The sequence below is a fragment of the Microtus pennsylvanicus genome, chromosome 12, assembly GCF_037038515.1.
Source record: "Microtus pennsylvanicus isolate mMicPen1 chromosome 12, mMicPen1.hap1, whole genome shotgun sequence".
In the NCBI taxonomy this organism is placed as follows: domain Eukaryota; kingdom Metazoa; phylum Chordata; class Mammalia; order Rodentia; family Cricetidae; genus Microtus; species Microtus pennsylvanicus.
The window spans coordinates 25,559,010-25,585,559 of record NC_134590.1 but is presented as its reverse complement, the minus strand read 5'-3'; the positions used below and the strand labels follow the sequence as shown (position 1 = coordinate 25,585,559).

General features: G+C 43.3%; 2 protein-coding genes across 4 annotated transcripts in view; one reads left to right on the top strand and one right to left on the bottom strand.

Annotated features, from left to right (window-relative positions):
* Ppat (phosphoribosyl pyrophosphate amidotransferase) overlaps positions 1–19,290 on the bottom strand; it is a 31,929-nt gene extending 12,639 nt beyond the window's left edge. The window contains exons 1-6 of the mRNA XM_075942920.1: positions 18,830–19,290; positions 6,219–6,285; positions 5,195–5,401; positions 1,890–2,002; positions 1,641–1,786; positions 144–216 (exon numbers count right to left, since the gene is read on the bottom strand). Of these exons, the coding sequence (XP_075799035.1) occupies positions 144–216; positions 1,641–1,786; positions 1,890–2,002; positions 5,195–5,401; positions 6,219–6,285; positions 18,830–18,957 (734 nt within the window). The 5' untranslated portion in view covers positions 18,958–19,290. The remainder of the gene's footprint in view (positions 1–143; positions 217–1,640; positions 1,787–1,889; positions 2,003–5,194; positions 5,402–6,218; positions 6,286–18,829) is intronic.
* Paics (phosphoribosylaminoimidazole carboxylase and phosphoribosylaminoimidazolesuccinocarboxamide synthase) overlaps positions 1–26,550 on the top strand; it is a 51,867-nt gene that overhangs the window by 17,288 nt on the left and 8,029 nt on the right. The window contains exons 2-4 of one of the 3 annotated variants that reach the window (XM_075942921.1): positions 19,289–19,724; positions 23,596–23,793; positions 26,252–26,430. In XM_075942921.1, coding sequence (XP_075799036.1) covers positions 19,709–19,724; positions 23,596–23,793; positions 26,252–26,430 — 393 coding nt within the window. In that variant the 5' untranslated portion in view covers positions 19,289–19,708. Of the gene's footprint in view, positions 1–19,288; positions 19,725–23,595; positions 23,809–26,251; positions 26,431–26,550 lie in introns of those variants that run through there. The other 2 variants (XM_075942922.1, XM_075942923.1) reach the window with 2 other exon arrangements.

The following is a 26,550-nucleotide window of genomic DNA, read 5'->3' as shown; positions in this document are numbered from 1 at the left end:
GAATTCAGGTTCTTCTTACACTTATAATCAACCTTCCTCAGGCTTTTGGAAGCCAAGACTACAAGCATGCATTATCAAATTTGGCAGAAAAATGTCCTCATGATGTAAAAGCAATATGAAATCATAAAGAGGATACAACTCACCTTGCGCCAATAGAGAGAAAGTTGCCCGACTCGGAAGACACCACCCATCCTGCACTCTCTGAAGATTTCTTCTCTAGAAACCACAAGACAATCATTTCAGTCACTGGGTACAGGAACGTCTCTGTTTTCTGTTTGCTTTTAGTATGGCGCCCCCAGAATAGAAGCCCAGAGTCTTGCAGATCCCAGGTAAACACTGTACTAATAATCAGTTACATTCCCAGTCCCCACAAGGAAATTTTTTAAAAGAGGTTTTCAGGCGAATGGCAGGGCTCACAGGTCAAGGGTGATTTTTTTTTCACGCCTCACAGCTGGAGATCAATCCTGGGAGCCACGTGGCAGAGGGGAAAGGAATCCCAAGCTTGAGCAGGATGTCCTCTGACCTCCCTCTCCATGCCACTGCTATTTGTGTGGATTCAAACACAAAATTGTAAAATAACTTTTTAAAAAGAGCTTTAAAAAAAGGAGAATATTTCATGAGAAGAGCTAAACTTTAAACAGATAAAAGGTATTATTAGCATCACAATAATAGCAGCTGGTTCCAGTATAAGACAATAAATAATCCAAGATTCCTTCAAGCATTATATGGTTCGAATAACACAGACGATACATCATGAAGAAAAATCACTGCAGAAATAAAAAGGTTAGTTAAGCAAAAATATGAACTGGCAATTCAGAAAAACATAGGAATACAATATTAAATGCAGTGAGGAGTCAGACACAGCCTGGGCAATACACTTTAAAACTAAAACCAGGAGCTAGAGAGGTGTCTCAGTGGGGAACATGTTTGCTATCCTAATAAGAGGCTGAGTTTGGATCCCAGAGACCCTCTACAGGCTGAGCATGCCAGTGGTCACATGGAACCCCACCTCTGGGAGAGACCCAGAGAACTCACTGCCAGCCACCCTCCTGAAAACAGTGAGCTCAGGTTTCAGTGAGATCCCATCTCAAAAAGTAAAGCAGAAAGCAAGGGAAGACGATAATGGAAGCTGAGCTCTGGCCTCTCTCAACCCACGCACAGGGAAGCACTCCTGCATGCATACACACATGTGTATGCCCGCTCCTTATGCACACATCTTTAAAAGACATCAATAGCTAGGGCTAGAAAGCTTGCTGTGAAATCATAAGGACCAGAGTTCCCATCCCAGCACCCACATAATTAGCCTGGCATCCTGCACATCCCTGTAACTCCAGCTAAGGTAGGCTGCAAGCAACCTCCAAGTGCAGAGAGAGACCCTGCTTCACAGGAACAGGTAGACAGTGATAGAGGACGACACCAGATCTCGACACAGAAACGGCACAGGGCACACACCTACATACAATGTTGTACACACTCACATAAACTTAAAGATAATGTGTTTTCCTCCCCCTCTTCCTTTCCATAAGCTTCCTGTAACCACAGATGTTTAAAAGAAAAAGGGAGAAAGGGGAAGACTTGCCAATAGAAACAATGATTTTGAAAAGGATTATAAAAATCAAATTCCAACTGAAGCCCATTACCTTTGCCATTCTCATCAGATGCTGAAATAAGACGACCAATGCAGAGAGGACGATTTCCGTATGGATCACGCACTGCATAAATGACATCCCTGTGCATTATGAGCAGAGAGTATGCAGTGGGCGCTTCCTTCATTAAGTTCTTAATTCTGGAATCACAATTGACCGAATGAATCACTCTGGCTATAAGCACGTTGTGCAAGTAAAGCTCTCAACGCAAGAGCTGCAGTCATCAGCTAGTTCTACAGTTACCTTGCGACCCAGTCTGGGGTATTGTCTCTTTCCTGAGGAGGGGTGTAGGCTAGTAACTGGGTAATCATTTCACTATCAGAGGACGTGTAAAGCCCAATGCCATGGCGCAGAAGCTATGGGAGAGAAAAGACTCATAGTTAGACCGCTATTGTCCAACGGCACACAGTGCAGCAGTTACCCGAGAGCAGAAACAGAAGCAGAGATACCAGCTACAGAGCTGCTACTGTGATCTCTGAGGCCCCAGATCATGGCGGGGCTGGGAGGAACTCTGCTGGGAGTGCCACCTGATATGCAGTGCCTGATGTTTCCTGGAAAGGGTGACAGCCAGCTTCAGCTTTTACCATTTTCAGGGTAATCCTGAGTGTTGTGATGTAGGTGGGTCTTCTGTTGCTTTCATTGGTTAATTAATAAAGAAACTGCTTGGCCTTTGATAGAACAGCAGCTTAGATAGGGAAAGTAGACAGAACAGAATGCTGGGAGGAAAAGGGAAGTGGGACAGACGCTAGGGCTCTCCTCTCCAAGATGGACTCAGGCTAAGATCCTTTCCAGTAAGCCACCACCTCATGGTGCTACACAGATTATTAGAAATGGGTTAATCAAGACGGGAAATTACCCAGTAAGAGGCTGGAGCTAATGGGCCAGGCAGTGTTTAAAAGAATACAGTTTCCGTGTAATTATTTTGGGTAAAGCTAGCCAGAGGCAGGGGGGCCAGGTGGAAGAACGCAGCCCGCTGCTCCTTCTACAGAGTTGCCAAATAAATGGGTCAGGATAAAGTCAGGGAGAACCAGGACTCCACTGAGATTAATTTCAGACGGGGAGGGGAAAAGGGGTGCTTGCCAATTGCCAAGAACCCTCAAAAGTTCCAATGGCACTGAAAGCTTCAGATAACCTTCATTCAATCCAGCCTGCAGCCCGCACCTCGCAGCCATCCAGATATTCCAACCCCACTGCAGTTGTCCACAGCTCCCCAGGGCAGGAACTCTGCATCAGGTCAGCTAGTCCACAAATGTAAGCTAGGCTCCTCTCAGCCTCCGGGCGTCTGTCTGGGACACTTCCCGCCCACCACACCTCGGCTGCAGCAAACTCACCAATTTGATTAGTTTTGCTGCTTATTTAGGGCCTTTCGTTATGGGTCCAGTAGATGAGTGGGCTGTGTGAGGAACACGTAGTCCCTTGGGGTTCCTCATCCCAGGGACACCCAGCAACAGCTCGAAGGAGGCTAAAGAGTTCAAGGGGGTGGTCAGGACCACAGGCTACCAAAGATTTCAGAGATTTATAGAGACCTGTGGAAAGGGCTGGAGAGATGGCTCAGCGGTTGAGAGGACACAGATTCGACTCCCAGCATCCACATGGCAGCTCAAAAATCACCAGGAACTCCAGCACCCAGGGATCTGATGCACTCTTCTGATTTCCAGAGGCACCATCATGTATGTGGGAGGAAACATATGCTCAGACCCACACGCATATCCACAAAACCAAAAGGACAGAGGGAAGCACGGAGAAGGTGAGAGGCAGCAGAGCTGTGGAGAAGCTGTCAGACCCAACTGCTGGAAGGGTTCCCAGGCTGCCAGAAGTCACCGGCTGTGCCTACTCAACACTCTGAGCTCAGGGTTGTAACACTAGAAGCTCGGCCACGGGCACGTAAAGCCCAGGGTGGTAACACTGACCCCGTGGGCTCAGAACTGTTGATACTTTGCATCTTCATGACTTCTCCGTGAACACAGCAGAGCTCAGCTGAACAAACCAACCAACCAACAAACAAAAAGCACACAGAATTATATTTAGCCAACACGTTAAATTTGTACCATGACATATAAGCTACACATTGACTTGGTTGCAGTTCATCAGGTGCAAACACTACAGAATCTGAAAGACCTCCCACCTAAGCATGTCAGATAAAGATTTCTGAGTCTATAGTCCACTTTCTTTTTGCATTTTCCTGAGATTGTTCAGAAGCGGAAATGCCCATAATCCCAGCACTTGAAAGATGGACCAAGAGGAGTTTCAGGTTAGCTAGATCTACATATGTGTCCTGGGCAACAATAAGACCCGGTCACGAGAAAAGAGTCAGAAATAAGGGATAACTCTAGACAAACCAAACTCCGCAGATGCTTTGATCCCTTAAACACACTGACGTGGGCAGAGGACATAACTCAGTGACTTGGTGCTTCCCTAGCACACATGACATCTTGGGTCCAACTCCCAGAAAGGAAAACAAACAAACAAAACCTACTTAAAATCCTCTTTCTACTCTTACAGTAACAAGCACATTGTAACTACTGTCAGGTTATTTAGGGACTAACGAGGAAGAACACTATACATGTTCAGAATAGACAGTTTTCTACTTTCAACCAAATATTTTTATCTACATTTAAGAGACACAGAGAGCCAAAAAAAAAAAAAAAAGGCCAAACACACATCAATTTCAGCCTAATCTTTCCTGGCACAGAATCCCCAAACTGCCTGGCCACTAAAGAAATTTGTATAATAATATAATAATGATATGTCTGGTGGTTAGATGTTCCTTGACAGCGTCAGGATACAGGGCAGCTACCATGGAAACCAATGGCGTGACCAGAGGGCTACATTCAGTCTTAGACCAGACCTCTAAGGAGAACAGTCCTTGAAGCTCAAGTTGACCAGCAGAGGTCAAGCTACAGGACTAAAAGACTGGGTCCATGGTGCTTCTGATGGAGAGTGGTCAATAAATTAATATGCATAAATTAAGCATTTTTCTGAGTTCCACGAGTCACTCCCTTACCAAGTGGAATCAAGGAAGGAATGTGGGAACTCAGTGTACAGCCTATAGGCCCTAAGTGCTCAGGGCCTAGACTGGAGTGGGCATCTGAACTGGGTTTTAGCATCATGGGAATGAGTTCTAACATATGGGACCAGAGCGGATTGGAACGACAGGCCTCCAACAGGCTGGTTTAAGAAATTCCATGTTTGGTCATTGCAATATGCTGTGCAGAGTCTGGACGCAGGGAACAATGCTTAGTTTTCCTTTCACACAAACTCTCAACAGAGGACAAAGCAATAAGAGGATCTTGACAGCAATTCCTCATGCTGCTGACAGCCCCATAAATCAATGGACTAAATCACAGCACTACAGTGGCATTGCCTCCAGTCGCCTGGGGAGTACAAGAATCTGGAGTCAGAGCAAGCGTGCCGGGCAATTCTGATGCAATGGTTTCCTGAACAGAGGTAACAAGTGGCAATAATTAGAAGATGCCCTAGATCTAGATCGTCGGTGTCTTTTCATTAACTATCATAACACCCAAGGAGCCAGTAAAGAACCCACTCACCTTTTTCCTTAGCCGAGCTGCATTTACCAGTTCACCGTTATGGGCCACAGCTATTTTCCCATGCAGAGTTTCAACAACGAATGGCTGGCAACTCTCCAGCTCACACTTTCCTGTTGTGGCATATCTCGTATGACCAATTCCAAGATTTGAGACATACAATTTCTTCAAATTATCTTCAGTAAAAACATGATTGACAAATCCCATTCCCTTGAGAAGTTAATGTAAAAGCAAATGTTAAGAAAAACCAGAAACTGGTATGGCTAATGACAAGACTAGGCACGGGCAATCCAAAACAGACAAGCATTTCACGTTCTTCTGTGCATCAGAATTCTAATGGATTCACTGTTTAAACTGGACTCCAGGTTTTCACATTAAATTCATTTAGAACTTAGCAATTTAGTTTTCAGGATTGCCACAGCATTGAGACACTTCTATTTTATGACACTAACTAGGCTGGGTGGTGGTGGCACACGACTTTAATCCTAGCACTCAGGAGGCAGAGACAGGTGGATCTGTGAGTTTGAGGTGAGCCTGGTCTAGAGCGAGGACAGACTCCAAAGTCATAGAGAAACCCTGTCTTTAAAAAAAAAAAAAGGATTCCTAAAAGTATGGAAACTGATGGACCCCTTGGCTTGCATGCACTGGTCTAGCGAAACATCACTGAGGAAGACATACACCCTAACTGGACCAATGCGAGGACACAAAGCTGGAAGTAGACTGACCCAAGAATCTTCCAGTTTGCTGATCCAAAAGGTTCTAGTTCCAATTTTATTTATATCCCCACAGTTTATTTATTTACTGACTTGTTTACCTAGAAAACACATCTACTGTGTAGCCAAGTCTGGCCTGAAACTCACTCACTGTGCAGAACAAAATAGTCTCAAACTCTGAAATCCACCTGCTTCCACATCCCGAGTCCTGACATTAAAGATGCGCACTCCTGTGCCTAGCCCCACCCCAGATACCAATGACAAGCTGGCAACAGTTCGTTGTAATATCACCAGGATTTAGGGCTCACACTTACCTTATGCACCTTGAATGTAGGCACTGAACTCCCATCACTGGTCACAATGCCAGCACTCTCTTGACCCCTGTGAACAAAGGAATGGATTATTTCCAGGTCACTTTCAACATAGGGTGCGGAGTTGGAAACCACTGGACTGAGGAGGAGATTAAAGCTTTCCTAAGTGTCTGGGTAGAAAGAAATATACAAAAGCAACTTTATGGATCGCTGAGAAATAAAGGAGCATTTGTTTACATTGCCGAAGGCTGCAGTCAGTACGAGTAAACAGACTGGCAACAGTGTCGAGCAAAGTATAAAAAGCTCACGTATGAACACAGAATAATTAAGGATGTCCACAGCTCAGGAGACAGCGCTAGAATTATGAAGTTCTTCCATGATTTAGATGCGGTATGAACCTGCCACACAATGACAGAGGGAAGGATGGTAAAAGCAGGTTCCTGGCAACCCTGAGCTCAAGCACCACCCCAGAGATCACTGCAGATAAAAAGACAACTGCCAATCTTTTGTTTTTCTTTCACTTTGTTTATAATTTCTGAGTACATGTGATACATATTGTCTGAAATATCAAGATTAAAACAATCTAACATACTATTTTCTGCAAGGTTTGAAGCTCAAAAGGAGGTTCAATACCATCACTTCTTAGATTCCACGTAAAGCAAAAGCACATCAGAATGGCACTAATTCTGTACAAACCATGGTTGCTGTGGCTCTGATGTACGAATAGGTATGAAGATAGGTTTGGACTTCATTTTACACCCTTAGCAAACGGGTCTATCAAAAATGCTGTCCAGCTGATGATTTTCACATAGCTCCAAACAAGACAGAAAATTCTCCTCTAGTATTTCCACCTTCCTAAATATATAAATAAAAACACTGAAATTCTGTAATGGAGTCCCCAGGAATTAGGATTCCTTCAGGAAATGGAACACTAGGAATGAAAACAGGCTGTCTGCAGGAGCCTTGGACTCCAGAATACACCCATGCACCTTCTGGGACAAAGATCTACATGTGCTTATTTCATCTTCTGATCAATTGTGTCACTGCTCAAGCAAGGTCCACAGACTGAGATTTCTCCCCAGCTTTGTCAAACTCTAAGCCAGCTTGCTTCCCCGTCCTCTGTACACTATGTCATTGTCTCTTAACGTGGACAAGCATCAGCTAGCAGGGCCAGGCTCTCGGGCTAGAGATCCAGTAGAAGAAACTGTTGAACCACGAAGGGGGGTATCTGGTGCCACCTCTTAGATATGATGACTCTGGAGAGCTGATATGACATCTTGTACCTTCCCTTTCAGTCAGTGTCTGCAGCCCTTTGCCACCTGTTTGCCTTAAGGAAAAACTAACTTCTAAAACCTACCAACTCCATTTTATCTCTGTCTCTCCCCTCCCTACCTACTAGGCAGTTCTGAGGAATGAACGGCATTGGCCTTGCTGGGACCACTGACCTGCAGCCTTCCTTACACCTCCAGTCCCTTCTCAGTTAAACTCCTGCAGGTCAGACACACTTGTTTATGGTGTCTACGAAAAATTCCTTCCTTCTCTCTCCCCCCTAAAACTCCACAGCTGATATTTTAACACGTAATCACTAGCAGTGTGCAACATCTTTAGATTTACTCAATTCTTTAACTGACTACTCATGCCAAGAGCATCTCACATAAGCCCTGAGGTCTCATAACTGAAATCAGTCTGGGCCATATTCTAACAATGGTGAAGAGTCCACTTCTTTCTGTCTCCTTGCTTTATACAAATACACCGTGAACAGTGAGGGTTCTAGCTTCAAATCTCTACGACAGTGGCCTCTGTACAATTTAATGACTCACACCACAAATGGCCACATGAGCTTTCCCCTGTTCCACTGACATTTTGCACCAGGCCAACACATTGAACATAAAACCAGATAATATAATATATAAAAATTCTATCCGCCTCTAAGCCCTAGTCAAGCTAGGGAGGTAAGAGACATGTGGGCATCAACATCTTCCCCTTGATTCTCCTCTCTCTCTTTCTGATTTTTTGAGACATGGTTTCCCTGAAAGCTCTGGAACTCGCATCAAACAAAGAGATCCACAATGTACTCGTCGCCACCACCTGGTCTTCTCACTTCCCTAAAGCAGAATTTTCAATCTAAATTTAGAGTTAAGAATTTTAAATTAAATCTGGAATATTATCTGCAACTTAGCCTCAATTAATCGTGAAACCTGATTCTGAACAGTTTCAAGGTTGAGAGTTTAAATGTGAAGACACTGGCTCTCTCCTTCTACATCATAGTCTGGGGGGCCATAGCTCTTAACTGCTGAGCCATCTCTCCGGCCCCAGCACCTACATTCTTAACAATCCCCAAGCACAGCTGGTGGTGGGAATCACAGCCAGGTTGCCATACTCTAAGAATAGGACTAGCAGAGGACCAGGGAACATAGTACACAAAAACCAATTTGATTCCACTTCAAGACAACAAATGAGCTGGTTCCATCCAGTAAGTCACTGCTTAAAAGCCCGTGGCTAAAGCAGCCAGGGAAAACAACTCCCAGTCTCCTCCTGTTACACTGAGTAAAATAGAATGGCTGGGATAATTATTATTACTTTGGATCTAAAAGAAAGATCTGTATTTCTTCCTGGGTTTGAAGTACAGACAAGAGGAAACAAAACTGACTCAATTCACCTCCAGTCTCAGTGGCTGGAAACACGGTATCTTGTGTTTTTCAGGCATGGCGATCTGAAGGACAGTAATAGGTCAATTCTGATTTGTAGGGCTGAAAATAAGGAATACTAAACAAGTACTGCACGAGCAGAATGGATCCTGTTGAACGGTTACTCAGATGTTCAGCCTAAAAACAACAACGACAACAACAAAAAACTAAACAACAAAAAAATAATCCACAAATGAAAGGCCACGTTATTCATCTGAGAAGAACTCTAAAACTTTAGCTGTATGTAAAAATATCAGTAACTTCTGATTAACAATAGCACCTAGAAGGCCAACAGAGGGCATATCAGTTGTTACTCTCACAGTACATATTTTGTATATTCAAAGTCGTACTAATCATAAATATCATATTTCACAGCATCCTGACAAGCCTGCAAAGACCCTGGATCTGTAGTAGAAACTTTACTGCCCTGAGGACCGTTTGCAGTCCCTAGCAACCACTGCAGAATTGCTCATTCTGGAAATGTCTCATAAATGGTGTCATACTATATGGTCTTTTGCCCCTGGTTTCTTTTTTTTCTTAGAATTAGTTTTCAAATTTGAATCACACTGCAGACAGATTGGTATTTCCAATTCTCTTTTGTGGCTGAATACTATTGTTTTAAGGATAAACTAATTTTGTTCCATTCACTGGTTGACAGATATCACACTGAAATACCTGGATCCATTAAGGAGACTATTATTCTCCTTTCTGGGACACCCACTGTCCTTTGCTTTCATCAATGTGATTATTCACATATGCAGTGTTGTACAGCGGTTTATCTCTTCATTTAGCACAATGTCTTCCAGGTTCATGGACTTTGCAGGGTAAATCTGTGCCGCGATCTGCATAGCTGGTCCCCTGTCAACAATCACTAGGCTTTAGGCTATTTTAGAAAGTGCAGCTGTGAACAAGAGCACTCACAGGTCTGGGTTCCAGCTCCCGATTCTTTCGGGAGTTCACCGTGTGAAACTGTTAGGTCACACGGTAACGTGTTTAAGTTGTGTAAAAGAGTTTGCACACTTTTTATCGTTTGCGAGTACCTGACTTTGTGTTGAACCTGTTTTCCATTCTCTGGGGTATAAATGTTTTCCAATGACGGAACTATTTTACCTTCCTAACAGAATCTTTGATGAATCTACCCAGTTACAGTGACTTAAACAGATGTCCAAATTTCCTTGAGGTCTGAAAATAATTTGGCACTAAAACCGAGCAAACTTTGAGATGAGGGATCATTACGAAGCGTTGCTGAGTAACACCTCTCCTCCCATACCCCCGTACACCAGCATTTATTAAGACATGTACTGGTTTACCAAGACACCCCCAGCAATTGCTCTCATTAACTATCCCAGAATAGTATTTTCTTTCTTGTCTAACTGAAACTTTATAAATGAAAATATTTCAACTTGAGTTTTTCATCAACGGGAGAAGATATTTTTTCTTCTTTTCAAAAGGCCATGCTAACAATCTACTATTCCAGCATGTGTAGCTTAGCTACAGTAACAAGGTACAGCTGGTCCTTACTTATTAATTTTGCGATAGGAAATTCAGCTCTTGGGTTGTTTTCAAGGGTCATTTGCTATCTGCAATTATCCTGACACAGGCATTCTCAGTGAAAGGCAGACGAGGACAAAGCAAGACTTTGCCTTTATTGTAGCTGTCTTAGTGTAAACACGAGTTATTGTGGTTTCTTGTTCTGTTTTCAACTACAAGCCTTGATGACTGTATTCTCACACTGACAAATGAACACCCACATACATATGCTCCAGAAATTAATTCCTTCCTCAAACATTTGTCTTTCCGGAAGTATTGACAGAGTAAAAGTGAAAAGTCCTGAATCTAAGCTGCAAAAACAAGAATAAAAAGAGCTGTAATATATTTTGAGAAGTCAATGTAGCCTAAAAGCTATGCCCTTGAGCTGACGTTACTTCATTAACTTGAAAACAAGGAGATTTTCCAGAGTACAAGCTCTAATTACTTGTGTTTGTTTATAGAGGGTTTCACGTAGCTCAGACTGGCCTCTAACTTCCTATGCAGCTAAGGATAAATGTGGACTTCTGATTCGTCCCCGCCACCCAAGTGCTATGCAGCACCATGGTTTTCCACACTTCGGGTAACTTTTATTTCAGCAATGACCCGAGTGCAATGCTACCTTGCTATCCATAGCCTCTAAGGGTTAGGTGCATGGCTGAAACCTAGGGAGAAGACATCAGATAACCTTCATTTAGGCATGCCTTGCACTCCCTGTTGGCAGTGAATTCAATGTTAATGAATCCATCACACTAAACAGAAACACACATAAAAGTTATATATTGATCTATGGCAAAAAATATAATCAGAAGTTTACAGAATTCTAACCCTGTATGATTAGACTCATTTGATTCAGTACTCAGGTCGATTTATACTAAGAAGGGAATTGCAGAGTATGGTGGCATATGCTTTGAATCCCAGAACTGGGGAGGCAGAGGCAGATGGATCTATAAGTTCAAGTCTAGCATGGTCAACATAGCAAGTTCTAGGCCAGCCAAGGCTACATAGGAAGACATACAAAGATACTGTATATTAGTGGCCTATGTGATTCTACCTACGTGACTCCAGAATGCAATCATTTAAAGTCTTGATGTTGCCACAATCTAAACTTCATTTTGGACTCATTGTACAAATATGTCCTTAATAGTCTGGGGTAGTTCTCCTCATGCCTATTTTTACATATACTAATAACATTTTGCTTCACTGGCATATTAAACAAATCATTTTTTAGTTTAAAAAAATATTACATTTCAATAAAAAATAAATTAAAAAATAAAAATAAAAAACATTACAGGCATGGTGGTATATGCCTTTAATTCCAGCTCTCAGGGAACAGAGACAGGTGAATCTCTCTGAGTTTGAGGATAGACTGGTCTACATAGAAACTGAAGGACACTCAGGTTTACAGAGAGAGATCTTGTCTCAAATAGAACATCAGCTGCATGGGGGCACACGTCTTTAATCCCAGCAGAGTTTGATGGATCTCTGTGAGTTCAAGGTTAGCCTGTTCTACAGAGCGAGTTCCAGGACAGGATTCAAAAGCTACACATAAAAACCCTGTCTCATCGTCAAAAAAATCATCAAAACTCAATTTTATAAACATCTAAACATCTATATTGTTCAAAATACTTATTTACACAGTGCACTATTTTTAAAATACTGTCCCAAGTATAGGAAAGTATAACCGAGATTGGGAAAACAAAAAGTACTATTATCAGACACTTCAATTCAGAATGTCACCTCAGGATTAGCAGTGCCTCCCCCGGGTGCAAACAACTGACTGACTTGCAAACATCTCCTACATGCAGTAGAGCACACCAGATAAACCCATGAATTAAATATCTACCTAGTGGAACCCTTCTGAGTGAATACAGACCACTGTTTCAACATGAAAGCACAAACCACTAATGCGGTCTTCCTTCTGTACACCAACTGCATTAAGGAGCATCCTTAGTTACGATGAAGAGCAAATGAGATCGTTCTTAGCCAGGCGCTCAACAGACTTGGGTCTGATAATGCTAGTCCAGGCCCAAGCCTAGCACACCACCTTGAAGTTTAACATGTAATACGTGAAGATGCTGACGGAGGCAATTCCAACATGGCCCTCTTTTTTTTTTTTTTTTTTGTTTTTGTTTTTCGAGACAGGTTTCTCTGTGGTTTTGGAGCCTGTCCTGGAACTAGCTCTTGTAGACCAGGCTGGTCTCGAACTCAGAGATCCGCCTGCCTCTGCCTCCCAAGTGCTGGGATTAAAGGCGTGCGCCACCACCGACCGGCTAACATGGCCCTCTTAAAATGTGGCTGAAGATGTCAAATACTCTTAGTCTCAAGGTTATGTTTTGGAGGGTAGAAATTTGCTCCGACAGTGGCTCAGTACAACCTTCAATTGCAAGAACAGATTAAATTTAAACTGCTACGCTGTTTTCTAAAAGAGGAAAATAAAGTGAATGCTGCCCCAGAAGACACATCAAAGTATTAAAGATTGGGAACAGGAGCTAGGTGGCTGGATTTCAAGTGTTCTTTTGATATTTTCTGTCTAAAACATGCTATCTTAAGTAGTTGGAAACTAGATCTCTATTTTATGCTACCTCAGAACTTCCTTATTATACATAAGTCTGTGCAGAATATGCTATGAGAGAAAGAGGAAAATGTCTATTTCTTACCAAAAGAAATTAGGAAATAATACAGCTTTCTGTAGTTATAGAAATCCAATGAAGGTAATCTACTCGTTTCAAGCAGATACATCAAGGGGCAGTCTGTCTTCATGTTAGATTGAAAGATCAACACCCCCATCCTGGTTATTATGATGCTCAGTGATCTATGGAAATCTTGTGTGTCAAGTGGATGATACTCAAACTACGAGAATCATTAACAAGTCTGAATAACTGAGCTGTGTTGATTTATAGATAATGACATTCCCTTACAAGATCCTGAAAGTTACACACACTCCATAACAGCAAATGACACGGGAGCCGGAAAGCATTGGTCTGAAAACGAGGTCAGAGCGCAGATAAAATAAAGCAAATGTTCAGAGACTACAAGTGCCAAAGAAATATCTGAGGAAATTGACAGGAGATTGGCCAATTTGGGATAGACAGAGACTGGAAACAGTGTCGTACCAAATACAAAAATTTAGAATACAAATATAGAATTTTGCAAAGGAAAATGAGAACCGTCAAAGAATGGAGACTCTATGAAGAAAGTGGCTACATCCTAAGAAGCAGGACCCCTAGAACTAGAAATGGAAACATAGTAAGCTTGGTGATGACTTTAACAAAAGAACTCTAAGAACTTTCCATTTTGTAAATGTCAAGAAAAAATTCTAAAAATAAAATTCATACACCATTACTTTTTACTTAACTGATTATAATTATTAGGAAAGAAACGTTCCTAATTTCATTTTTTTCTAAGTCCTGACCAAAATACTAATTTGTCAACTCATCCTTAATTTCTCTACTTATATTTCCTAATTTGAGATATGTGAAAACTAATATTAATCCTTCTTCTGTCTGTTTAAGAATTATCTGAAGGTCATTTGGAAAGCCAAGGAACCGTGAGTGACAAGAGAAAAGTACGTGAAGATAGCAAGAGCCTGAGAAACGGCAAGGAGTTTTCTCTGTGGAAAACTTTTGTTGCTTTTTCTTGATAAGAGATATTTAGCCTTGTCCCTGACAAATTAGACCGAATACATTGGAAAGATATAGAGTAAAGAACTGGGAAATTAGTTCTCAGCTCAAGAGGAAGTGGAACTCTAAAAGTAACTGGACACATTCCCAGCCAGATAACTGCAATAACTGCACCATTTAAATTACACACAGGGACATAAAAGGAAAGGAACACACGAATTAGTAAGCTGTAAAATTTGGCTTTGTTCAAAGGTAGGATACTGTTTTTATAAGTCTGAAGATACGTAAAACTCTGAGGTCTCTATAGAATTATGCCAATAAAAATTGTAAAATGAAGCAGCAATCCATATGTGAAAATTCATTCCGTTATAAACACAGGCCTCGGGAGGCTGAGGGAAGACCCAATTGAGATGAAGTAGAGCTCCAGGTCAGCCTGGGACAAAGTGAGACCCCGTCTTAAACAGCAAACCCGCGAGCCAACCAAATACTACAAACAGTAGCTCGAAGCAATATAGAAAAGAAACCCAAATATGAAGACATTCAAGTTCCTCATATAAAAAGGTATAGTATTTGTTTATAATCTGTACCTATCCTCCTATACATTGTAAGCCATCTGTTGATTGCTGATATTATACAATATAACACAATATAACTGCTATGAAACAGCTACAGTTTCTCTAAAATGAAACCCAGGGGTGGGACAGAGACAAAGGGCATACCTATACCAGGTACTCTTCAGTTTATATATAAGAATTCATCTGGGGGGCTGGAGAGATGGCTCAGAGGTTAAGAGCATTGCCTGCTCTTCCAAAGGTCCCGAGTTCAATTCCCAGTAACCACATGGTGGCTCACAACCATCAGTAATGGGGTCTGGTGCCCTCTTCTGGCCTGCAGGCATACAGGCAGAACAAACATTGTATACATAATAAATAAATAAATATTAAAAAAAAAAGAATTCATCTGTACACGTTATGAGGTGGGTATGATCATTATGGCCAATTCAGAAGGATGGAAACTGGCAAAGCCTGTGCTTCTGAATAGTAGGTTACATGCTTCTAAGAGGGCAGAAGCCATGTTTACCCTGTGTTCCCCTACTTATCAAGGTGCCCTGTACGTACACAGCAGGAACTCAACAAAGCTGCGCTGTGTGACATTTTGGTAAGAGATGGATGGTATACACGAGACTGATTGTGTAAAATTACAAAGGAGCTGAAAACTATCACTTGGTAACATCCCACAGCACCACAGGACAAAACATTGCATGGTTGGTCATGTTGTTGACAAGAAAGCCACGCTGCCTGTCATTTGAAAGTACAGCACACTCATCCAGTATATGGCACCTGACAACAACACTGGTAGCAGACAACGCTGTGACTGTTTCTGTCTTTGCAGCATATTTCAGTGCTCTGTTCCTTATAAAAAAGGCTCCCGTGAGGTAAACAACTGCCCTGTTACTGTAGCAGCGACCTTCTACACCCAATGTTTACCAGGTCTCCTTATTGGATCAGGACTCTTTGCTGAGTGACCTGAACAAACTTGCACACTAAGAGCGGTGTGGAGCATAGCAACAAAATGGCCTAATGATGCACTTCTCAGAATACATATCCCATGCTTCAGCAACAGCCACAGTGTAGGAGTAGAGGGAACTCGATGCCCGACTCCTACATCTCAACTCTTTTAACTCACTTGAGGTGAAAATCTTACATTACCATTTTTTCTTGAATATAAAATGTAGGTAGATGATTTGTTCCACCTTTGACCTCCAGCAAATCCATCATGAGATTGCAGCTGGCTTATCTACATAAAAGCATCATTCTGAACTGACTAAATTGCAATACTAGAACTTTAAAATGCTTAGGTGTAGACCAAGACATGAGAAAACAGATCTAAAAGTTATCAGAAAGGATGCCCAAGATTAAGCTGGTGTTTCAGCTTACTGGCTAACGTCACCAACCTTAATTCAGCACCCAAACAAGTTCTCTGATAACCTCCTCCTGTGTGTTCCTCAACAACTCTGGGAAAAGGGCTGACACTGCATCCCAAGCAGGTTGTCTCTCCCTCTGGGGCTGTGGAGGAACCAGTGTCTGCACCTCTCAAGAAAACTTCTGAGATTATAAACCAGTTTCCCCAAAGCCTAGCAGAAATGGAAGAGCCTACAGATTGTTTCTTCCAACAGCACCTTCAACTCAATCAGTAAATTTCCCAAATGTTCACAAGTCTAAAAATACTTATTAGTTGTTGGTTTTGATTCCTCTCCTGGGGCGTTGACAGCGCCCTGACAGAGGGCGCTCATCTCCTATCTAACAACATTCGTCATCTATTTTCAGTCCCTATAACGATGTAAGCAGGCAAAGCACTGTGTTCTGTCGTGGTTTTGGTTTTCTCTGAGACAGGGTTTCTCTGTAGCCTTGTCTATCCTCAAATTTGCTCTGCAATGGATCAGACCTTGAACTCAAGAGGTGCCCCTGCCTCTACCTCCCAAGTGCTGGGATTAAAGGCCAGTTTACCATGCCCAGGTTAGGCACTTTGTTTTTTTAAAAGGCTATTTTGGCCAGTTTGGGAGGCTGAAAGCCCATCTTTTCAGGAAGTCCCAGCAGTTGTTTATTATTATTATTATTATGTTTTTCAAGACAGGGTTTCTTTGTGGCTTTGGAGCCTGTCCTGGAACTAGCTCTGTAGACCGGGCTGGTCTCGAACTAACAGAGATCCGTCTGTCTCTGCCTCCCGAGTGCTGGGATTAAAGGCGTGTGCCACCACCGCCCGGCAAGTCCCAGCAGTTTAGCTCTGGTGAAGCTGTCAATGTGGATGACTTCATGGTAAAGGTCAAGTGAGATGGGGAGGAAGGAAGACGGGAGAGCAAAGGTGGACAGAGGCCAAACAATGCAAGGATTAGGCTCACTCTCATAATAACAATCTGGTCTCAGGGAACTAACTCAGCGAGGCCACCACAATTCACAATACCTAGCCACTGACCTTCCTGCAAACTCCATCTCTTTCTCGGTTTATCGAGACAAGGTTTCTCTGTGCAGCCCTGACTGTCCTGGAACTCCCCCTGTAGACCAGGATTGGCCTTGAACTCAGAGATCCAACTGCCTGTGGTGCACACCACTGCCACCTTTAAAATATAACACTAGAGTACTGCCACACTGAGAACACCTTCCCACACACAAATCTTTGGCGGATAAATCATATCTACATTACACAAAAAACCTATACATGGAAGTCCATGGAATGTGTCTAGTAATTTCTTTTATGGAGTTTGAAATAAGTCCAGACCATTCTACTCCCCATAAGATGCTGTGGGATAATGCTCTTGTACACAGGCAAGATTTGTCACTTGCATTGATTTAATAAAATACTGGTTGGTCAGTAGCCAGACAGGAAGTATAGGAGGGGCAAACAGATTCTCCAGTGCTGAGGGAATTGGCAAGGTGTAGTTAATTTAAAAAGAAAAACATATAGTACCCTACAAATGCAAATTTAACGAAAATAGAAAGAAAAATGAAGTAAGTATAAGAGGGAACCATCTGTAATGAGATCTGGCGCCCTCCTCTGGCGTGTGGGTATACATGGAGGCAGAAAGTTGTATACATAATAAATAAATATATCTTAAAAAAAAAACCAATAGAGCACATGTCCAGATCTCAATAGTTTAAGATGTAACATAGCACTTGGGAGGCAGAAACAGGCAGATCTCGGTGAGTGCTGGCTCCTGGAGGCTTTTTAATAAACAAAAAGCTTGCAGAATGTGAAACTCCAAAGAAACATTTAGGAATGCGCTGACACCTGTGGCACCCACGCTGCTCCTAAGTGCCATTGCCAGTTCCGTCCCAGAAGTCGTGGCTATTGTCTTAGGAAACTTTGTAAGATTTTGGGGAAACACACAAACCGTCTATTATTTCCTTCAATAGATTTAAACTAACTGCCTGTTAAGTCAGGTGTTGTTTTGTTTACCTCGAAGGCATCTCCCAGTTTTTCCAAATCAATATGTATCTGGACATCAAGCACTTCTCCTCTCTCCCTTTAAAGAAGCGAGTTTGCAAATGGCTCTTACTGTTTTCATTTATTATTTAAAAGTTAACCAATCAGAGACGGGCGGTGTTGGCAGAGGCAGGCCCATATCTGTGAGTTTGAGGCCAGCCTGGTCTACAAGAGCAAGAAACATTGCCTCGAAAAAAAAAAAAACAACAAACAAACAAAAAAAAAAAGACTTTACCGATCATGAAGGTAATGTATATGAAATCTACTACCACTGTGACTCAACCTGAATACAAACTAGACCTGCTTCCCTGGGTCTGAACTCTAGGGTCCCCAAACCGATAACTGCTTTCAGGTTGACAATCTGCTCATTAGCTCTGCCCGTGCAAACAAAGATTCTACAAGCTGGAGGCCACGCGCAAAAGACTAAAGTGTTGGTGTACCTTCACCAGGCACCACCACCACCTTACAGAACTTTATCTCAAGAATAGTTCTAGGTTTAAGGAGATCTAAACGATTCCTCCCAACCTGGCTAGTGCAAGCAAACCCGCAGGAGAGGTGCACACTCTTGGAGTTAACCATAGAGTGCATTAGGGAGGAAATCGACAGGCCAGGTTAATGTCTATGAAGCAAGGCGTACCCCACGCCCACTCGGTCAATGCGCTGCGCAGGTACTGATCTGGTTCCCGAGATCCACCCTCCTAGTCCTGCGGTCTCCATAGCTCCAGAACAGGGAAGCCGCTCGCGGAGCTGAGCAAAGACTTGCCACTCCAACCCTACCCCTCATCCTGTTGCTCACCGGTGCTGCAGACCCCCGAGTCCTGCAGTGATCACATGCGGCACATCTAGCTGCGTGGGCCACTCTCCAGAAGCGATGCACCCAAACACGCCACATTCCTCACTCATCCCCGACTCCTCCATGTCCATGGCGCCGCCGAAAGCACGTGGACGGACCTGCTGCCGCGGCGCGGTCCGAGCACCAACCAGCTGTCCGCTCTGCTCCAGTAAGCCGCAGAAGCTCACACTGTCGACTGCCTCCTCCTTCCCCGCGGGCTAGGTTCTCGCTACTGCGGCGGCGCGCGCTTTCAAGGGGGGCGTTGCCAGCTGGGCCTCCAGCGCCTGGCCAATCAGCTACCGCGCTGATCGGGGGCGGAGCTATGGAGTCAAAGGGGTGTGGCCAGCTCTCCGCGGGTGAGGTTTGGGTAGCTACTGTTTCCACACGTGGAAATCTCCGTTATTTTCCGCTCCCGAGACGTAGGTGATGAGTGGAGCGCAGTTGGTGGTGTTTACCCCTCAGAAGATTTGAGCCGTGCGTGCCCCAGGTCGCACGCTGTCCCCCGGCCGTCGGGACTTGGTACGCTCCAACACAGAACCCTCTCCCGGCCAGCGGGGCCCAAGCTTGCGCGCCACTTTTCGCCGCTGGGATTGAGACGCAGAGCCGCCCGGAAGTGGTGTCTCGTAGGCGCGCGTGCGCGGCGGGAATAAGCGATCCCAGCCCCTTTTGCGGCCAGTCCGGTACTTCGCTGTAGCTTTCCGGTCGCACTGACTGACCAGACGTAGCGGCTTTACCTCCCCTAGCACCGCCTTTCCCGACCCTCCTGAACCTCTGGTGGTTCTTGTTTTCCGACCGCTCCACCACTTTGCCGCGCCGTCTTGCACTTTCATCCCACCTAGGATCATGGCGACAGCTGAGGGTGAGTAGCAGGCTTTCCGACCCGCTGGTTTCCTCACACACACACACACACACCCTCCAGCAGGGAGTTGCATGCTTGGCGTGGACTCGTGCAGCTCCGGGGTCGAATTGCAGCCCTCCTGGTACAGTGCCCTCCTGGTTTACCCGCGATGGCGCCAATGGCCCAGATACTGCACACGTGGTGTACGTGCAGTGAGACGTGCTTTGGACACCGAGCACCTGGGTCTCCTGAAATTCCCAGAAAACTCCCCGGGAGTGGAGGAAAGTAGCAGAGTGGTTAGGTGCCCCGGAGGAGAAATGTCCTAAAACTAACGACGATCCTAGAATCTGGGATAGATAAACAGTCATGAAAATCTAGCAGAATTTTTAACCCAAAGTTTGTTTATTTTGTTAAGATTCTTACGCCAATTATCTCCTTTAGGTTAGCCATATAATTTAATAATATGACTCTAGATCTAGATATTTTGTGTTGGTCAAGTGCTTGATTTGTAGTTCAAGCTAGCGTGGGATTTCGGGAACGGGTGTGGGAGAGTACCGATCTGTAATAATTGGTAATCTTTGGTGCCATGATAATTGGTAATCTTTGGAGAGCGCCAAAATCGAAGGAAAACTCACTTTTTGTTTGATAAGTTTAGTTACGCTATCATTTTGTCTCTGCTTATGTTAGAGCCTCAGGAAAGGTCGTTTGCTGCCTTTTACCACAAAACGCTGTCGTGGGCCACAATAAAAGTTTCTACGTAGTGACGTAAATTGTGTTGGCGCCCCAGCATATTATTTCCCACTTACGAAGAGCGAAAAACAACAACAAAGCGGTGCTATAACTTCATTAATTGGAAGTTTGGCCCAGAATTTTTCTGAGATCAGGGTGCCTGTATTTTAAAACTAGTAAAAATCTCTAGAATTTTCTCTTCGGTGCCATCACTCTCATGTGAGAGAATGCTATGTTGGGGGGGGGGGTATGCTTGAGAAGTCTGGAGTGTTTCTAGTCCCCTAGAACCCGAGTTAAATGCCTTTTTAATAGATACTGCTTTTATGCTTTTGGTTTTTTGCTTTTGGGTTTTTTGTTGTTGTTGTTTTTCGAACCCCTGTTTCTCTGTAGCTTTCAGAACCTGATCTGGAAAGATCTCTTGTAGACCAAGCTAGGCCATTGATTTCCTTTTTGGACACTTAATTGTTTTCCTGTGCCAGCTGCTGGTGTGACCTAATCAACTCTTCTTTGGTTTATTTTTGTTTGTTCCCGAAAGGGTCTCACTGTGTATCTCTGGCTGGCCTCCCCGCTAGCTTTTCCACTTTATTTCCTGCTGCTCTGCCTATTGGCTGCTCTGACCACTACCAGTCTGCATGCGACCAGGGCACTAAGTGCTCAGCCCTGCTGACCCGCTCCACCCTTGCTGCTTGATCTTGCCACTTTTAATTATGCCATGTGACGTTCTGATCATATTTCAGGCCTCCCTGCAGCTTTTACTTTATTCTAGGCTTCTCTGATGCAAGTAAGGTGGTCCTGCTGTGAATATGGGATCCCACAGTCCCTACTTTGTGTTATTTTTATTACCGTTGCTTATTTATTGACTGTTTCTTTCAATACTCAGGTCCCTTGAGAGCAGAAATTAGATTTCATTTGCTATTATATCCATCATCCTGGCACACGAATACCCTGGAAAAGTACTGGGGATAAATGTGCTGTGGAAACATGAGAAGCAATTCCCTGTACCTTTACACTTTGGTTCCTTGTTGTTTTCATCTAAATCATTCCAGTGTGGAGTCTAGTGCTCTGCCTGTCTAGCTGTGCACGTCTTCAGTCTAAGGGAGAAGCAGGGGCAGAGGAACCTCTGAGTTCAAGGTTAGCCTAGTCTGTCTACCAGGAGCATTCCAGCCTAGCCAGGACTGTGCAGTGATACCCTGTCTCTGGGGAAAAGAAAATGCTTTTATATTCATTTCCTGGTACTTTTCTACTTCCCCAGTGGAGAGGGCACTGACTGGTGGCAGAGACTTGAAGTACTTCTTTCTCGAGGGCTAACTAACCCACGTGTAAATAGAGGAAAGCCTGCCTTTGTCTCCAAGTCTAGCCTAGGAGTCGGGTGGGCCCCGCTTCAGAAGGGAACCTCATAAAAATGTCTTTTGATTTGGGATTTGTTTTTCATTTGGTACTGGGGAGGCCCAAAGAATCTGGGACTTGTTTCTAGTTCAGTCAAAGTTAATCAAACAAAGGTCCCACCTACTTGTAAACCAAAGAGTTCCACTCACTCTTCAAGGCTATTGTCAACAGGTGTGGCTAGCTGCTGTGCTTGTGCTGGCTCCTGGAATGGGAAGTAGTTGGTCCCACCTAAAACAAAAGTCTAAGGATCCAACTAAGTTCCATACTGGAAGTGACTTGGGATTTCACCCAGGGAGTGGTTGGTCTACGGTGTCAGTGTGAAGAAGAATGTAGCCCGTGATTTTCAATTTGTAGGTACATGCAGTCTTTTGTTGTTTGACTCTTACCTTTTGGGGTTAGGGGTATATTAAGCTGTTGGAAAATTGAACACAGGCGAATTTTCAGTACATGTATCAATTTTCACACCTCCACTCTGGAGAAAGGTATTTGGTTGAGGCTGGCCCTCGGCGGGCACTACACTTTCAGCCCAGACCCTTTTTTTTTTTTTAAATATTTATTATATATACAACATTCTGCCTCCATGTATGCCTGCACGCCAGAAGAGGGCGCCAGATCTCAGTACAGATGGTTGTGAGCCACCATGTGGTTGCTGGGAATTGAACTCAGAACCTCTGGAAGAGCAGCCAGTGCTCTTAACCTCTGAGCCATCTCTCCAGCCCCAGCCCAGACCTTTTAAATGTTATACCAGCTCCGCTGTCACTACCTCCACCACCTACTAGATTTTTCAGATGAGTGAAGAAGCCCCTTACAAATTAATTTTTAAAAAAATTGAAATCAAGAAATTATTCTGGATTTTCCCATTTAACTTGTTATGAAAAGTCAAGAAAAATAAAGCATTTTTTCTCCTGTAAATTAATTTAAATAATGTATTGTAGTTGTGTGTACAAAAATACTACTGCTAGTTTTCAGGAATCTATACTGGCCTGATCTTGGGGTGTATGTCCCCAGTTGTAGCCACTAAGAGCACACCTCCTGTGCACATTTATTACCTTCCCCTTTAAAAGGACTCTTCCCACCTCCCATCTCTTTGTCTGTCTGTCTGTCTGTCTCTGACTCTTCTCTTCTGACACTCCCAGAAGCCAGTCTCTCCTGCCCTTTTCCCATTCACTTTCTCCCAGTATAAAACCCCTCCACCTTAGCCTGTCACGTGGCATCTTTCTCTCCTGGGCTGCTTTTTGTAAACTACAACTACTACTATGGTTACACTAATTTTAATTGTTTTTAGTTCAGAGACAAGCTGATAGAGAAAGCCCGATGTTGATCCAGAAGATTTGGGATTTTGTTTTGTTTTGTTTTGTTTTTCGAGACAGGGTTTCTCTGTGGTTTTGGAGTCTGTCCTGGAACTAGCTCTGTAGACCAGGCTGGTCTCGAACTCACAGAGATCTGCCTGTCTCTGCCTCCCGAGTGCTGGGATTAAAGGCGTGCGCCACCACCGCCCGGCTAGGATTTGGGATTATTTGTAGTTCTGCATATACTAAATGTGTAACCTCAACTTTGTGAGCCTTCATTTTCTAATCTGTAGTTAACATAAGTACACTAACAAAATTATGTGATGATACATGAGAAAATTACATTGAAAAGTATAACGTTTATGCAAATGGTTTTTCTAAATTTTTTATATTAATCACTGTCCATGCCGTGATACAACATTTTAGCTGATTCTTTGATATTTAGTAAATCTTCTTGAATCTGATATAATTCTATTTTATTTCCACAGTACTGAACATTGGGAGAAAACTTTATGAGGGTAAGACAAAAGAAGTCTATGAATTGTTAGATAGTCCAGGAAGAGTCCTCCTACAGTCCAAGGACCAGATTACAGCGGGAAATGCAGCCAGAAAGAACCACCTGGAAGGCAAAGCTGCAATCTCCAACAAGATCACCAGCTGTATTTTTCAGCTGTTACAGGATGCCGGTGAGCGCTCCCTTTGTGTCTTCATATTGGTCGTTTTCGTGGAGAGAAATTATTTGGGTCAGGAACATGTTATAATTACCTGTGTATTTTACTACATCTAGATGTGGGTAACTGACTTTTTCTCTGGGAGATGGCTGTCTTTGAGTTGACGTGTTTGGGAATGTCCCACAGGCTAGTTGCATATAGTAAAATCAAGGCAAGAGTTTTTAAAGTTCACTCTTAACAGGTAACTGGTTTGGAGGTAATGGTCTTTCGGTTCAAAGAAACTTTAGGCTGGGGATAGTTCAGGTATATAATCTCCAATATTGCCCACAGTCTTAGTTACTTTTCTGTTACCATGACTGAGGCAACTTATAAAAGAAAGTATTTAATTTGGGGTGTACAGTTCCAGAGAGTAGAGTTCATGACGGTTGTGGCAGGCAGGCAGGGCACTGGGGGAATAGCTGAGAGCTTACACCACACATAGGAGGCAGAGAGAGCTAACTGGGAATAACTTGGGGGTTTGAAACATCAAGGCGAGCTCCTCCAGCAAGGCCATACCTAATCCCAAACAGTTCCACCAGCTGGGGAACAAGCATTCAAACCCACCTCCCAGGAAAAAAAAAGAATTTAAGAGAAACCAACAATTTCCTGTAGTCTTCGGTCCTGTGAATCACCAGTGTAATTTTCTTCTGCAAGGCCATCTCAACCTTAGAGAATTTAACTATACAGGCTGCCTTCCTGGTGTTAGCAGCCCTAAGTAATAACATGAATTTACTCCCTGGAGTGCTGCACAGTTGCTCTTTGTTCTGCCTATTGGAGGCAGTACAGACTTAAGTCCTGCTTCTGCTTGTAAATGCTGAGAAGTATTGGAAAGTAGCAGCTGTGCCTTCCTGTCCTTGTGTTCTAAGTGACTGGACTGAACTTAGTTAAGAGGTCCACCTTGAAAAACTATTTTTCTTCCAGTATACAGAATACTGAAGTGAAGGAGGAGAGTTAGGATTTTTTATTATTTATCGGATCATGAGGCTTTGTCTTCCAAGTTTATGTGTACGTGCTGAAGCTGGGCAGGATGCCACATGCATGCATGAGTCCTCTGGTATCTGCAGAGGGTTTCCGGTCCTGTGGAACTAGATTGGAGGTGGTTGTGAACTGCCTTGTGGCTACTAGGAACCACACCCAGCTCTGCAAGAGCAAGAAGTGCAGACCCACCTTTCCAGCCCTAGAGCACTATACATTTAAACTGTCATCAGAGAGGTTGTTAGTTTCCAGAGTCCCATCCCAAACAGCTCTTGGCTTAGCTTTTCAGTTACAGTCACAAGAAATGGAAGAGCACATATGATAGATGCTATTTCAAGGACTCTTTAGACATTAAAAGGTATCTTTAGAATGTAGGAGTGAATCACAATACTGGACTATAGGACATGAGACTTCTGTACTCCATTTAGCTTTAGAGGTAATTTAATACCTCTCGGTGTTAATGCCTTCCACAAAGTTAGATAATCAGTAGTAAATAGGGGAGAGACCAGGGTGTCCTGTTTAAAATAAGCCTCATAGGTGGAGGGTAAAGCATGCTTAGCTTGGGTCTTTAGTTCTACTGTGTGATATTAAAATGAAACTGTCTGCTATTTTGATAACTAATCAAAAACATTGTTAGCCTTTTTATGATCTTATTTTTAATTATATATATCTGTGGATGGGTGTAGCACGAATTCAAATTGTTCTTAATAAAAACCCAGAGTTAGATATTAGGGATGAAAGCTGAGAGATCAGAGAAGCAGAGTGGCCAGTCACTAAAGACACCCTTTACCTCTACCAATGCTCAGACCAAGGGGCAATCCTGTCCTCAGATTGTCTTCTCTGACTGCATCTCCAGACTGCAGTGAGCTCCTGTCTCCTGCTTTATATTTCTCTCTCCACCCTGCCATATCCCTTCCTGTCTCCACCTCCCTAGTGCTGGGATTAAAAGCATAAGCCACCACTGCCTGGCCCCTAGTGGTTTAGCTCTGCACTCTGATCTTCAGGCAAGCACTATATGTTAAGATACAAAGTATACTACATGTGGGAATATGCATTTGAGTGCAGGTGCTAAAAAGGCCAGAAACATTGGATGCCCTGGAATTGGAGTTAAAAGGGATTGTGAGTCTACAGTCATGGGTGCTAGGGACCAAACTCTGGTCCTCTAGGATAGCAATAAGCACTTAACCTCTGAGCCATCTCTAATCCCGTGGTGAACTTTATTTTTGATAGAGGTTTTGTTTGTTTGTTTGTTTTTGTTTTTATTTACTTTTGAGGTGGCTAAGCCAATGCAAGCCTAACTTGTCTGAGTTCTATCCCCCAGAAACCTTGTAAAGAGGGAGCTGGCCCTGCAGTGTATACATATATCAGAATAAATTGAAAGAGGAACTTTATTCTTTAGGTCTTATTAACCTTTAAAGAAAAATTTATTGATTTTTACCCTTTTATCATCAATATGTAGGTATCAAGACTGCTTTCACCAAGAAATGTGGGGAGACTGCTTTCATTGCACCCCAATGTGAAATGATTCCAATTGAATGGGTGTGCCGAAGAATAGCAACTGGATCTTTTCTCAAAAGGAACCCTGGTGTAAAAGAGGGGTATAAGTTTTACCCACCAAAAGTGGAGATGTTCTTCAAGGTGATCGCCTTTGTGACTTAAATTAACTCTTATAACTTATATTAGCCCATAATTCTTGTCTGTGTTAGCCACGTGGCTTGGTACCTTTTTCAGCGAGGCAGTCCTCTGTGGGTGAGAACT